At 42.7% G+C, this 14,506-nt stretch overlaps 1 protein-coding gene across 2 annotated transcripts; it reads right to left on the bottom strand.

The window, feature by feature from the left end:
• Positions 1-2,436: 2,436 nt before the first annotated feature.
• On the bottom strand, positions 2,437-13,013 carry LOC118938213 (probable WRKY transcription factor protein 1). 2 transcript variants are annotated; one of them, XM_036940303.1, is made up of 2 exons: positions 12,712-13,013; positions 2,437-6,159 (listed from the first exon to the last, which is right to left on the bottom strand). In XM_036940303.1, the coding sequence occupies exon 2, from the start codon at positions 5,864-5,866 to the stop codon at positions 4,211-4,213; it is 1,656 nt and encodes a 551-aa protein (XP_036796198.1). In that variant the 5' UTR covers positions 5,867-6,159; positions 12,712-13,013; the 3' UTR covers positions 2,437-4,210. The 2 variants fall into 2 exon arrangements, with proteins under 2 accessions (XP_036796198.1, XP_036796199.1); XM_036940304.1 differs by having other exon boundaries at positions 12,898-13,002.
• Positions 13,014-14,506: the final 1,493 nt, after the last annotated feature.

Raw genomic sequence — 14,506 nt, 5'->3', positions numbered from 1 at the left:
ATTACCATATTCCCAATAGATTGATTATAAATTGACTTGTGAATGGCCCTTGGACTGTTTCATTTATATTATTTCAGGTAATGAATGATGAACAACAGAACCTATAAATACGAGCTGGTCACTGTTATTCTCATCATGTAAGAATACTTTGAAATATTACCACCGCAACAAAGTGACTTGTGGCTTTTGACAATGTTTGATTGATATTATTGTACATCATTTACTGATGACTTACTCATAATTGCTAACAGTCTATTTATAACGTTTATCACGTAACCATGCTGTGAAATATCATCTTGTTCCTGACATCCCAGTGAAAGGAAGCGCTTGTGCTATTTCTTACATCGACAGCATGTTCCAACTGAGGTGCCAACCGACTCAAATTCCTCTAGAGGCATTTTCTTCTTCCAAGCTGTTATATAATTTGTTATCCGCGTCGTGGTGGGATGCATTCTGGGACGGATCCCAGTCGGTCACGTAAAAGCCGTTACTGTTTCAGAGCTAGTGACCCTTAACGATCGTATACAAGAAATCTAATCATGATGTAACAGGGGGCAAAAAATCTACACCTACCCTATATACTGTACAGTATATACACGACATATACCACATACACCACATATGTATGTATGCAGTACATTATATAGGGTGTATGTGTATAAGTAGGTGTAGATATATAGGACTTTACTAGACATATTAGTTTTTATCAAGAGACATACCTTGTACAACCTGACCTGAGACCAATGAGTTTACAGTAATAACTCCTGATTACAGGGCTCTGTGGACAGTCTCATTCTGTAGATGTATTTCTTTACAAAGAGACACAGCTTTATATTATAGCTGATGCAGTGATTATAAATATAAACTGTGACAAATTAGTTTATTCTCTCATGAGATTGATTGTGTGGACATTTCCATAACAGCCTAAACCTACTGTAAAAATATATATTATGTAACTTTGTAAGATGTGTGAATTACATGTAGTAGCCCTTTCCTGCAGTCAAATGACCTTAGTGGCGTCATGGGTGGAATGTTATTCATATTTTTCATAGTTCATAAACATTATTTTTTAAACGCAGCCGAAAATCCGGTGTTTCTATGTCAAACGGTTTTTGTCATGTTTCAGTCTTCTGTGATGTGTAATATTGGGATGCAAACTCCAAATGTAATACATTTCAACTGTGTGTCTGACATGGTACAGGTGTCTTCTTGTTTTTGAGCCCATAACCATGTGTGTGAGGTGTGTACTTTTGTTTCAAGAAAAGAAACACCATGTGTGACCCTGATTTAACCCACTGCAGTAAAAGGTTCATCTATTTAGAGACGAGATTTATACTATTTCCAAATTAGTTAACATGGATATTTCCATAACAGGAAGCCTGGGCCTATAGTGTATTACATTATAACTGTGTTAGGCATATTAGTTTATCAAGAGACAGATGACACACTGTAGCCACACTATTATATAAACTGAACCCAAAAGTTTTCCGCAAAATGTTGAGGAGCAAAAGCCTCTCACCCATTATGTGATTACTGACTAGAGTGTGAGAGTGTGTAGTAGCTTTGTGTGTGTTTATTTGTTGTACTCAGGACTCTGCTGCCCGGCGGCTTGTGTGTGTGTGTGTCCGTTGGTGGAGTTTAGAGTTTATGACATGATTAAGTAGGTCACCACGGTTACGTCATGGATGTTAGATTCCGGTGCCCTAACTGGCATGGCCGTTGGGACACAGTGTGCGTGTGTGTATGTGTGTGTGTGTGTGTATGTGTGTGTGTGTGTGTGTGTGTGTGTGTGTGTGTGTGTGTGTGTGTGTGTGTGTGTGTGTGTGTGTGTGTGTGTGTGTGTGTGTTTGTGTATTTCTGGCCGTTGGGACACAGTGTGCTTGTGTGTCACACTGATGCTCCTCACATTACTATTAATCCTCTTTGCCAGGAAAGTTGGGAGGGAGGAAGGAGAGGAAAGAAGGAGAGGAGATGGGGAACACTAGAATACTGAAGCTATTTGTGTTTGTATCTGTGTAGATTTTGACGGCCTCGTTTTAAAAGTTTTGTTCGGTACAGTACTGGACGAAGGGAGGAAGGGACAGAGGAGAAGAGGGGAGGAACACTAAAATACTGAAGTTATTTATGTTGCAGAGTTGTAGCTGTGTTTATAGGAGTACAGGACAGAGTCGTAATGATCAGTGTGTTCTGTGCTAAGATGTGTCCTGTAATAGATCATATTTTGGGGAGTTTTCTACATGTTTATGTTTTATATGTCATATAATGTATGTCTACTTTTAAACTGCATAAGTCATCTGCCAACTTGATTGAAATATATTTTTTCCCCCTCAATTTCACCGGTGTTCCATTTATGACCATTTTATCATGTGTGTGAATTATGTTTCACCATTAGACCAGAAAGAGCGCAACAAAAGTTAAAGAAAATCACACGAAACATTACTTTTAATTTATGTTTTTTTCAACATCCTTTTATTTTTCAAGGTTTTCAATCTTTCAACAATCAGAATGAGTTGTTGTCATTATAACCATTGCATTACCCATTTCTGGAAAATCATTTTCCTTAACCATCCGGGAAACCACAAACGTTGAACAATATCACAGAGTACAAATGTCAAGGGATCGGGACATGGGTAAAATACATACATTACAGCATCACAATCAGGAAGATACAAGGGGACGGAAAAAAACACACAATAACCCCCCAAAAGAACTGAATCAAATAGAAAATAATAATAAAATAATAATAATAACAGTATCCAAGAGAGATAGAGAACTATACATTTATACAGAACGGCCAGTAGGCAGGCACGTGGATGTGAGACGTTTAACTAGTACAGCCTGTATGATCTACAGCTGATAAAGCAACTCAATGTAAAGGCCAAGATTGGGGATTGGTTCTTTTGACCTATGAAAAGTAGAGGCACCTTTGAGTGAGAAGAGAGTCGTTTCCCCCATTGCTTCTCAAGTGCAATTACTACTTGATTCCTATGATCAGTAAGTCTAATGAATTGAGAATTTGTTGAGCTCTGGATTGCAATGTGCTTTTGTATTCATGGTTTTACCGTTCAAAAAGTGTAGTGTGTAGTCTTGTGATATGTTCGTAACTGGCCTTAACAGGGGCTTTCTGTGTGTGTGTGTGTGTGTGTGTGTGTGTGTGTGTGTGTGTGTGTGTGTGTGTGTGTGTGTAAGAGGTCAGTAAAAGGTAAATTGACGGTAGGTTGCTCCAGGCATTTCCTAGTGACATGGAATCTAAAAGAAAGAGTTTCTTGCAGCGGTGGTTCATACAGACATTTTTTAAGAAAACAACTTGAGGCATTTCATTGACATTGAGAACGGACTGTACAAAAACTTTCTCACAAGGACAAACTGATAGCTTTTCTTTTTCCACTTCCATTTCTCCTTGTTATTTTTAGTTGTTTTTCATTTTTTTCTTTGTAAAATATATTTAAATATATGTACATTTTCTATATCACAGTTATTTACAATCCAAGTGCTTGAAAAATGATTGGGTTTCCTATTCTGCATAAAGCAGGGTTAGGTGTTTATGGAGTAACGGAAACTGGTACAGCTGTTTTGTTGGGGGGGAGGAAGAATGGAACTCATTGTCAGGGGGGTTGGACGTGTTTCTTTGGTCATGGGAATGTTCCCAGAATGCCTTACCACCCACAAAGCAATTGGCCACTTGAGAGTTCAAACCAGAGCCTGAAAACAGCCTTCCATTTTAACGTTCATTCTAACCTTCCATTGTGATGTGATGTTTGTCTTTTCCCGAAGGAAAGAAAATGTGAGTTCCATCCATTCCATTCCTCTCATTCTTTTCACTCCACCACATTTGCTGAACCAATAAGTGATCTATTATTATCATTGTTCATGGATTGGATAAATGGATGGAGTGAGGGAAGGGTCCATATAAAAACATGGTGACACAGTGAACCAAGTCTTTTGAATCTGTCAGTGGGGATTGTGAACATCACTTTGACTGTCCTTGTTATTATTATCATCATCATCGAAGAGGAGTGTCTGTTGGCATAGTGGTAGGTGAAAACGAGCGAGACACCTGATGATGAAGCAAAACTGAGGTTGTTTGTTGGTCGCAGTATCTCAAAGAGTCTTTGGTGCTCCCTTATTCACACCTCTTATTCTTCCTCCCTGCGCTGGATCCCTTTTTGCATTCCTTCCACACCTCCTCTCTTTCTCTTGCTTCCCTCTGCTAGCAGAATTCTGACTCGTTCCCTGCCTCTTTGTTTTCCCCATTGCTATGGCCGCCATGTTGGTGGTTGCTAGGCAGGGCCAGGTAGGGATGCTGGGGATGAGAGGGCGGGGGGGATGTGGAGGAGGCGGGGCTTCTGTTTGGCACCTCCCCCTGATTGGACAGCGCTCTGTATTTCAGGCGGAGCTTGTGGGGCAGGTAGGTGGCCTGATCGTCTCCACTCTGACTCTGTGGCACCGACATCTGTGATGTCGCCCTCTGGTTGTAGCTTCCGACCTCGGAAGAGGAAGATGACGGTGACTCGTCATCGCTAGTGGAACCACCTTCTTTGTCTGAGCTCCTTTGATCACCATCACTGGACGAAGTGTCTTTCCCAGAGTGGGACTCTGTGTAGAAGCCCTCTCCGGCCCTGGGGCCGCCCTCGTAAGTGAGCACTGGGGGCTCCTCCTCATCCAGGGTACTGAGATAGGCGTTGTTGATGTGGTGCTGGTTGGAGGAGTGGCTTGACTTGTTGCCTTCTTCTCTACTGTGGTGGAGGAGCTCTGGGGCGATTCCTTCCTTGTGGCCGCCATCTTGGGTCTGATAAGGGCTGTACTGGCTTCTCTGTGTCTCCTGATGTCTTTGCTGCTCCTCACGGGCTCGGTACCTTTGGACTTCCTCTGTGATGGTCTCTGTGTTCTCGGACTGTCTGCTTTGTTGGACCTGGGACTGTTGTTGTTCCATGTCCTCTGCTTGCCTCTGGTTCTGGCTCTCCATATAGGAGGAGCTGGGGGAGCGGTACATCTGGATCACACTCCTCTGGGCTGGGGCCGCTACCTGCTGGGGTGCTGGGCTGGCAGACTCCTGGCGGTAGTTGTTCTGGTGGTTGTGGTGGAAGTCCATGGCACAGTCGGCCTCTTGGGACCTGTGTTGGTGGCCACCGTTGAAGGAGATCCCAGTGGGGAGACCAGCATCCATGTCAGTGTCGTTGGACTCCATCTTGATCTCATAGCCCATGGGCTCAGGGCTGGAAGAGTCGTCAGACATGCACCCGTCGGAGAGGGATCCTCTTGGGGAGTATTTTGGGAGTGGGGTGTGGCGTTCCCCTCTGGTGGACTGTTCTGCTTCGGACGAGTCGGAGTTCAGCAGAGTGTTACCACAGGCACTGGAGTACCCGCTACTGGAGAAGTAGGGGTTACCAGCACTGGACTGTCCGTTTCCGCTGTTGGAGAGCTGCTGGCTCTTCTCCATGTAGGAAGCAGTGCTGATGAGGCCGAAGCGAAGCTTCAGCTGCAGGAGTTCCGTCTTCAGACGGCTGTTCTCATCATTCAGCGCCATCACACGGTTCTCCAGCACCATGTCGTTCATCCTCCTCTTCTCTCTGGAACGCTTGGCCGCCTCGTTGTTCTTGCGCCGCTTCTCCCAGTAGGAGGCGTCCTTCTTTTCGTCGGAGATGAACTCCCGTTTGCGACGGCTGGACATGCTGTTCTTTGAGCCGCCTTTGGTCTGGCGGCGCGGGACATCATCGTCACCGGGTCTGGGAGACAGTGGCGGGAGGCTTTCGCTGTAGTTAGAGTATGTGTCTATGTCCAGGTCGTTGTTGTTGTTGGGAGATGCAAAGTGAAGATTCAGGCTTTCCATTGTTGAGTCCTTTTGACCAGATTGGTGATCTGGCATTAAGGCCAAATGGGGGTAAGGGAGAGGACGAAAGTTCGCTGGAGAGAGAACTTATTTGTATTAACTTTCTCTTTTAAGTCGCAGGATCTGTGAAAAACTCAGGGTGAGGTATTTGTGCTTCTCTAAGGCTGAACCTCATTGGTTAAATTACGTGACAAAGTTTTGTGAAATGTGAGTTTCAAAGTAGGTTCTTCTGTAATCCTTGAAGTCTCTAGGATGCAGAAGTGAAGTAGGTCAGTTGGTCTACTGGAAGACTTTTTCTTGTAGGCTGGGATCGCTCACGAGGAAACACACTATAGAAAGAGAGAGAATAAGAGAGAGAACATTCATTAGTTACCATAAATACTATGCCTTCCCACTGTGACATACATTAGGCATTCAATGTATTTCAATGTTACTGTACAGTGGTGATGATCGAGACAGAACATACAGTCCTAGAAACTCATAATGTGATTAGTTCAGGGTATTCTTGAGTTCACATGACTTCATAACTGCGAATCTGACACTTGATCCAAACTGCAATGGATCTGCCATCACTCATACACTGGCATGTCACCATTTGCTTGTGCCCAGAAAGTATACGAGCTACTATGACATAATCATAACATTATGTAAGAAAATGTTTCATCTTGGATTTGAATCTGAACATTCCTTTTGATCACCTTTCACAATCCCTCATCCTCAAAAGGACTTTCCTTTGCTAGATGTAACCCTTATTGGAGTTCTGTGGAGGAGAAGGCGGGGTATTGAGGTGGGCCAGCCTGGGGGTATACAGAGAGGGAGGGTGAGTAAGGGAGCAGCACGACCGGTACCCTTTCCACTCCACTCACAGGGATATAGGTCAACTCTGCTTAGAGGCTGCTAGGCGGCAGGTAGCCTAGTGGTTAGAGCATTGGGCCAGTAACCGAAAGGTTGCTGGATTGAATCCCAGAGCTAACAAGGTAAAAATCTGTCGTTCTGCCCCTGAACCCACTGTTAACCCGGTAGACCGTCATTGCAAGTAAGAATTTGTTCTTAACTGACTTGCCAAGTTAAATAAAGGTTAAATAAAATAAAACAAATAGGCGGGTTGTGTGGGTAAGGGAGGTTCTGAGCTGCAGTGTCTAAAGCTCTCTGTACAGTGTTGTGTAACAGCGCTGCACCAGACAGTCACATAAGAGGGCCAGTCTGACCTAGTGCCAGGGCTGCGGTTACTGAGCGACGGGCATTCAGGGAGGGAGAAAGGGAAGGAGCGCAAACCATCTATGTATCGACCTCTAATAATGTCCCTCTATAACCTTTATCAGTTGCCAGGCGGGATATTTTTTAAATGTAGCTATGAGGTCACACTGGTCTCTTATGGCACAATTGTCTACAATAATCCATCAAAGAGGTCAACTCAAAGAATCACTAACTTGTGACTTATTGCTGCGTCATAACAGTGGGCTGATGTCCTGAAGCTGACATATGACTTGTTATTCAACTGGCTGTGATTCCCCAACGGCACCAGAGGAGAGAGCCAAGGTCTCTTTTCCTTTAGAAAATGCCAGCTAGAGAGCCTGCCAGGTATTACACAACCACAGTTAGTTAGTATGTATCGAGTGCATTCTGTGCCCCTACCGACGGGAAACATTGCTCAACATCCCCTTTTCTCACAAGTCACCAACATCGGTCGGTGGTGTTGCTAAATAAGCAGTTCAGTTGACTCATCGAGATGTTACATAACGTAAATGCGCTAATTCTAGATCTGTTGCGCTGACGATTCAGAGACATTAATTATGCATCACTTAACAGGGCAGTGTGTCCTATCTAGATGTTCTATTTCTCCACTAGAAAAACAGATCTGCGAGGATGCAACGTAATAATCTATCTAGGTCATTACTGTGTTACAATTACTAGTTCATTATTTTTTCTGAAGCAACTCCCTGAGCCAACAAGACTGCATCAGTCAAAACATTGACAGAGTCCGTTGCCGTTTGTGATTCTGATAACAGATCAAACAGAGCGCTGAGGTAATCATGAATGCCTGTTCTGATTGGTTGCTGTCTTATTGATTCAAATTTTAGTCAAACAGGAAAACCTGTAGATCAGTAACAGAAGCTTTTGGTCAGATATTGTTATCTTATCTCTTTTTCTATAGATTCAAAATTGTTTCTAATGTTAGGTATTTAATCTGTTAATTTCTGGTCTTTGCTACCACTATCAGGCTACCACCACTATATCTAACAATAGCTCAAGTAAGACTAAATAAGGTCTGGTTTTATTTTTGGGATCTGATCTAAAGCTGTCTCTACTCCGTCTGTCACTGACACACTAACTGAACTCAGCCCAAGTAGAGTACTTTCTAGCCACTTCATTTGGCTATAGAGCTTGTCTGGGTTACACAAGCTGACCTAGTCTCAACCTTGTCATAACAACCTGACCTAGTATCAACCTCATCATAACAACCTGACCTAGTCTCAACCTCATCATAACAACCTGACCTAGTATCAACCTCATCATAACAACCTGACCTAGTCTCAACCTTGTCATAACAACCTGACCTAGTCTCAACCTCCTCATAACAACCTGACCTAGTCTCAACCTCATCATAACAACCTGACCTGGTATCAACCTTGTCATAACAACCTGACCTAGTCTCAACTTCATAACAATATAGATCTAGTCTCAACCTCATCATAACAACTTGACCTAGCTTCAACCTCATCATAACAATCTAGAGTATGACCATTTTATGACATAATAATACTAGTTTACAGTATATCTTTCTCACAGTGGCAGCTCCCTTCCTCCTTTCTTCATTTGCATAATATTTTTAGTGGTTACACCTTCCAGGACACTTTTCTCTGTCTTTTTTTCACAGTGGGAGACAGCCAAATAGGAATTCCCTCATATTTTGCTCTGCTGTCTTTCTTTCCCCCAAAGAATCACCACAGCCACCACATGAGCCATCTCTTTCTCTGTCTCGGTTTTGGTTTTCGCCCAGACACAATACTAGAGGGTGTAGTATGTTTTAGAAACAAAGTAGCGCGGGAAAACAGAAAACTAGAATGTCAGGAATGTCACAATGTTTCCACTCATCGATCAAAAGAAGGGAGAGAGAGAGAGAGAGAGCGCCATTGCGTGTCCCACTGACCTAAAAACGGAGCGCTGCGCATTTTCCTCTACCTCATTGATATGGTACTGGTACTCCCTGTATATAGCTTCATTCTTGTGTATTTGATTCCTTGTGTTTTTTTATTACTCTGCATCGTTGGGAAATGGCTCATAAGTAAGCATTTCATGGTAAAGTTCTATCCGGCGCACGTGACAAATGAATGTGATTTGATTTAAAAAGAGCTTGCTCTCTGCCTTTGACTGCGTGCCATAAAATAGGTAAATAGAGCTGGAGAGGGAGGAAAATGGATAGGGGGGAGGGATTACAGAGCGCTCTAAAAATAGAGTGATAGAGGAGGGGTATTGGGGAGGAAGGCTGACGAGAAGGGCTTAGATGAATTCAATTGGTGGACACGACATTAAAGGAATTTTACAGACACTGCGGTACGTTGTAAAAAACATTTAAAAAAAACTTGAATAGCCTACGTCAGCAGCGCAAAATCGGATTATAAAACCCCTGGTGATTGATACGCAACACGAATTACTGGATACTCTATTTGACACCGGGAGAGGTCTCTATGCTACTCTATCTCTATGCAGACGATAAATAGCATGCATTAGAGACTTTTAAAAAAAGCATTGACGTCAGAAGGCACACACCCATGTTCCATGTCAAAATCAGACATAACATATTTCATAGAGCTGTGAGGACCGGGCTGATGTGCTACTGTTCTGAATGTCATTGTGACAAGTTTACAAAGCAGAGCTTGCCTAATGCTGAAATATTAGCCACACCTACAGGTCACACACTGGAGGTCAGAGTGAGTACATTTTAGAGGTTGAATTCTCTCTGTAATATTGAGGTAAATACTGGATGCTATAGCCAAATTATCATTCCAAAGGGATAATACAAAGAAAAAAGCATTGAAGATTTTCAAAAGCCAGAATCTCCCTTGCTTCCCACACAATTATCAAGCTGTAGGAATGACTCACTCACAGCTAGGATTTCACCACCAGCGAGTTTAGCTGGGGGGAGATGTTAAAGACGGATGGGAAATGTTAGCACAGCCAAAGCCGTTCTCAGGCGTTTCACCATCACCTTTGACCCCCCAAAGGCAAGACTGAGTAATGCAAAGCATCCCTTTTCCCCTCCATCTCCAAGACATGATGAGCCACCCACATAAATGGACATGTGGTGGAGAGGCCGGTCAGGGTGCCTCCATTTTAGCTTCTGGCTTTGTCTTCTAAGAAAAGGCACCTAGAATCTAGGGAGACATTCCAGGTCAACTCTGAGTTCTATATAAGCATGTCGTCCTCTCTGTCACATGGGCTTGGGGACTAAGCTACCTCCCTTCTTTTCCATCTGCAACTAGGGAAATGCACTTTATTTATGTTCAATTATTCTTATCAATGTTCTTATCAATGTCCATTTAGGATTTACTTATCATCATTTGAATGGGCCAATACGTTTCCAACTGACCAATATAGATGGCACCAAACCTGTGCCAAACATCTCTAATCCCTCTACAACTTCCTACCCATAAAGATCTGTAATACTGCAACATGGACTTCTGCTCTCCAGTCACTTGCAATAAAATGAGGGTATTGTTTGCTAGGTGTAAGTCCAAGCATCCTTCAAGGTTATAGCCTAGATTAAAGTACCCTAAAAGTGACTTCACTATCGGGCAGCCAAAGTGTTCAGCTGCTTCAGATTCCACAGAGGCTAAATCTAAGAGTGGCAGGAGTCAACTAAGTACTACGAGCCCCCAACACGTTTGCCTTCTAGTGTTTTTATATATGGCCAGCTTGTACCAGGCAGGGACACACTTAATCAGAATTCGCTCAAAGAGGCTGTGTGGCAAAGCCAAAGAAACGCCCTCCTGATTATGTTTCATGTCACAGTGAACCGAGTTGCAGACCAAAATGTATCTCTAAGTCTTTCCACACATCCTGCTTTCCTCCAGTCTGAGTTAGACTGGTTTGACCAATATTCACATTGGGAAAGAAAGGCTGTTCTGTAAACAGACCAACTGGCAGCAGCCTAAAAGGCTCAGTGACTGCTGCTCTGCCGACGGAGGGGTTTCCCTCTATTGCATCATGTCCTGGAGTTGGACAACTCAACACACACAAGCCCTGTTTTTGGTTATTATCTTAATTACGCAATAGAGCTCGTCCCATTAAGATCCCATGGGAACAAGCAACTTTATAGACTGGCGGAAAATACCGGAATTATACCACCTGGTATAATTGGTGTAATTACACCTAAATAGGATTTGAGTGTTTTGTTTGAGTACAGATTTTGCAAGAAATATATAAATAGCAAATATAGTTGTACTGACTGGTGGATGACTGTAACGCATTCTGCTTAGGCTATGGGAAATCATCCACAGGCTAGTGTTAAACATTAAACATATGGCCGGTGAAAACCTCAGGGCACAAGTCTTGATTGGAAACACCTGCTTTTACTTTGCAACAGGTAAATTAAATACAAATACCTCTAGATTTAAAAAAAAATGAAAAAAAATGAAAAAAGAAATACATGTGATATTCCTAATTGTTAAATATCAAGGCAAATGCTTGCAGATCTTTGTCTATGAATTAATTCTGCAAACTTTCCCCCAGCCCTCATGAAAGACCATGATTCTATTCATTCTCCTCCTCTCATTCTACTGCGTAGCTTACTAGTGCATAGCTATTATGTCATATGCCATACCACCCCTCAGCCCCCCTCAAAATAACTCTATGGACTGCTTATAGATGTGTAATAACATGATTATAACTATCCTTTGTGCCAAAATTCCATGACATCTAGTTTTGAGCAAATATTTATCATATAAAATGACTAATGGCATAGAATGGATGCAAACGCAAGACTTATACCTAGTAATCGCTCTTGTTCCAAGTTCCAGAGAAAAGCTACACGTGACGGCCGAACATCCTCGACAGGCACATGGAATGTCTGAGGGTCTGACTTACAACACGACAAAAGGAGGTCACCGATAGGAACGAAATCAATAATGACGAACTTGCCTGCACCAATAGACAATTTATTGCACTGAAATAAAAAAGAATGTTATATTCGTTTTCAGTATACTTTGCATATAATTAACCTACCTGTATATTATTAGACTTATCAAGGCTATTAATGACAACTTCATAAATAAAATATAGGACACACACCTGCTATTTAGATTTAGCAACATGTCAATAAAACAAATATTTTTAAGTAAAGAAATAAAAAACATGTTTTAAACTACAATAACTCCAGACAATGTTCTTCACAGCAAGAGGCCACCCCCCAAAACGGTTTGATTTTCCAATCTATTGCACAGTGGATTTACTACCCATCCATTGAACAAATACCATGAGGGAAAAAACGCCCGACCTGACATTGAGCGCATTGAGCAATGTGAATCGGCTTCTCTTTACAACAACATCCACCACTTTACAATACAGTGCCTTGATTAAAGCTGAGAATGTTCTTGATAAATATACAGTATGAATGAATAATTGGGAAAGGGAACTGGTTTAAAATAAACCACAATGACTACAAATAAGTCAAAGTCACACACACAGTGGCTGTCTACCGGTAGGGGCGAGTCGCCCGCATGTGAACAATACCCATACCTAAAAGCATAATGAGAATCTGAATCCGCAACAGTGTTGCACTTTTAAACAAATATACAATTCTAAATAATTTGTTATCCAGCATTCAAACCAATCGAACATTTCCGCACAGAATTAAGCACATCAATAGGACTCCAACGCACCTTTTACGAACAAGTGACGTGTCTCCAGCAAAAAATGCACAATGCCGGACACAAAGCAATCGCTTCCCGCAGTTGAAGTTGGCTCGTATCCTCTATTTCTTTCAACAGAAATGGTCAAATAGCTAGATGCTTCATTTGTCTGAGAGAATAAAAAAAGCGCTCGGGAGCAGCTCTAGCTCCTCTTACTTGCTCTGAGGTCAGTCTGTCTGGTTGTAGCTTACTAGAAGCAGTGTCTCCCCCTTTTGCATTGAGTCCCGACTGTTATGTTGGGCGCTTGCTCCAGTTTCTCTCCCTCTCCCCTCTAGAATGTGTGTTAGTGGGTCAGTGGTTGCGTAACAGCTCATAGGCTGCCTCGTCACGTCTTTTTTGTTGGCGCGCGCGCTCCCTGTTTGCCCCTACGGTACTGATACCTATTGCTTCGACCTGATGCAACACAATTTGGCAGGACCGGGCCATCGGACCAGTAGTATCTGACTAGCGCCAGACAGAATCAGAATGAGATTTCGGTCAAAGATTTGGTTAGGTTGCCCAAAGGGCGAGGTGAAGACAAATAGCCTAAAGCTTGATTAGCCTACCTGTGTGTGTATGTACACGTTTTATTATACTTGTAAGTACCAGAAGTCCTTACAAGAATAGTAAACCAACAAAAATTCAGAGAAGTGAGGCCATTTTGCTTTACTGATTTTAGGTTTAGGGTTTAAAGTTAGAATTAGGGTTGGGGTTGGGGTTAGGATTAAGATTAGGATTAGGATTTAGATTTACATTTAGGGTTTGGGATTACTTTTAGGGTTAGCGGTTAGGGAAAATAGGATTTTTAATGGAAATCAATTGTTCATCCCCCAAAAGTCCTCACAAGGTGTGTGTGTGTTTGTGTGCAAGATACAATATTCTATACAAGGTATGCCATACCATATGTGATTGAAGTGTATCATTGCGCCAGGATGGGGGCATAGAGAGAGAATTAATTCAAGGATGAGGTCATCGTTGTCTTAGCTCTTCCTAGCTCTCTCTTAGCTAGCTCTCCCAATCAACACCTGTGATTACTTTATGCCTCGCTGTATGTCTCTCTCAAATGTCAATATGCTTTGTATACTGTTGTTCAGGTTAGTTATCATTGTTTTAGTTTACAATGGAGCCCCTAGTTCCACTCATCATACCTCTGATACCTCCTTTGTCCCACCTCCCACACATGTGGTGACCTCACCCATTATAACCAGCATGTCCAGAGATACAACCTCTCTTATCATCACTCAGTGCCTGGGTTTACCTCCACTCCCCACCATACCCCTGTCTGCACATTATGCCCTGAATCTATTCTACCACGCCCAGAAATCTGCTCCTTTTATTCTTTGTCCCCAACGCTCTAGGTGACCCTCATCCTACTCCTCCTCTGTTCCTCGGGTGATGTGGAGATAAACCCAGGCTGTCCCCAGACACCCTCATTTGTTGACTTCTGTGATTGAAAAAGCCTTGGTTTTATGCATGTCAACATCAGAAGCCTCCTCCCTATTTGTTTTACTCACTGCTTTAGCACACTCCGCCAACCCTGATGTCCTTGCCGTGTCTGAATCCTGGCTTAGGAAGGCCACCAAAAATTCTGAGATTTCCATACCCAACTACAACATTTACCATCAAGATAGAACTGCCAAAGGGGGAGGAGTTGCAATCTACTGCAGAGATAGCCTGCAAAGTTCTGTCATACTTTCCGGTCCATACCCAAACAGTTTGAACTTCCGATTTTAAAAATTAATCTCTACAGAAATAGGTTTCTCACTGTTGCCGCCTGCTATCGACC

This window comes from Oncorhynchus mykiss, chromosome 13 (assembly GCF_013265735.2).
Source record: "Oncorhynchus mykiss isolate Arlee chromosome 13, USDA_OmykA_1.1, whole genome shotgun sequence".
In the NCBI taxonomy this organism is placed as follows: Eukaryota; Metazoa; Chordata; class Actinopteri; order Salmoniformes; family Salmonidae; genus Oncorhynchus; species Oncorhynchus mykiss.
Note: the sequence above shows the minus strand (reverse complement) of the source record. Positions and strands in the feature narration are given on the sequence as shown.

What these genes read in the sequence shown, in the direction of transcription:
- LOC118938213 (XM_036940303.1), bottom strand. Translation starts at nt 5,866, where the DNA reads ATGCCAGATCACCAATCTGGTCAAAAGGACTCAACAATGGAAAGCCTG.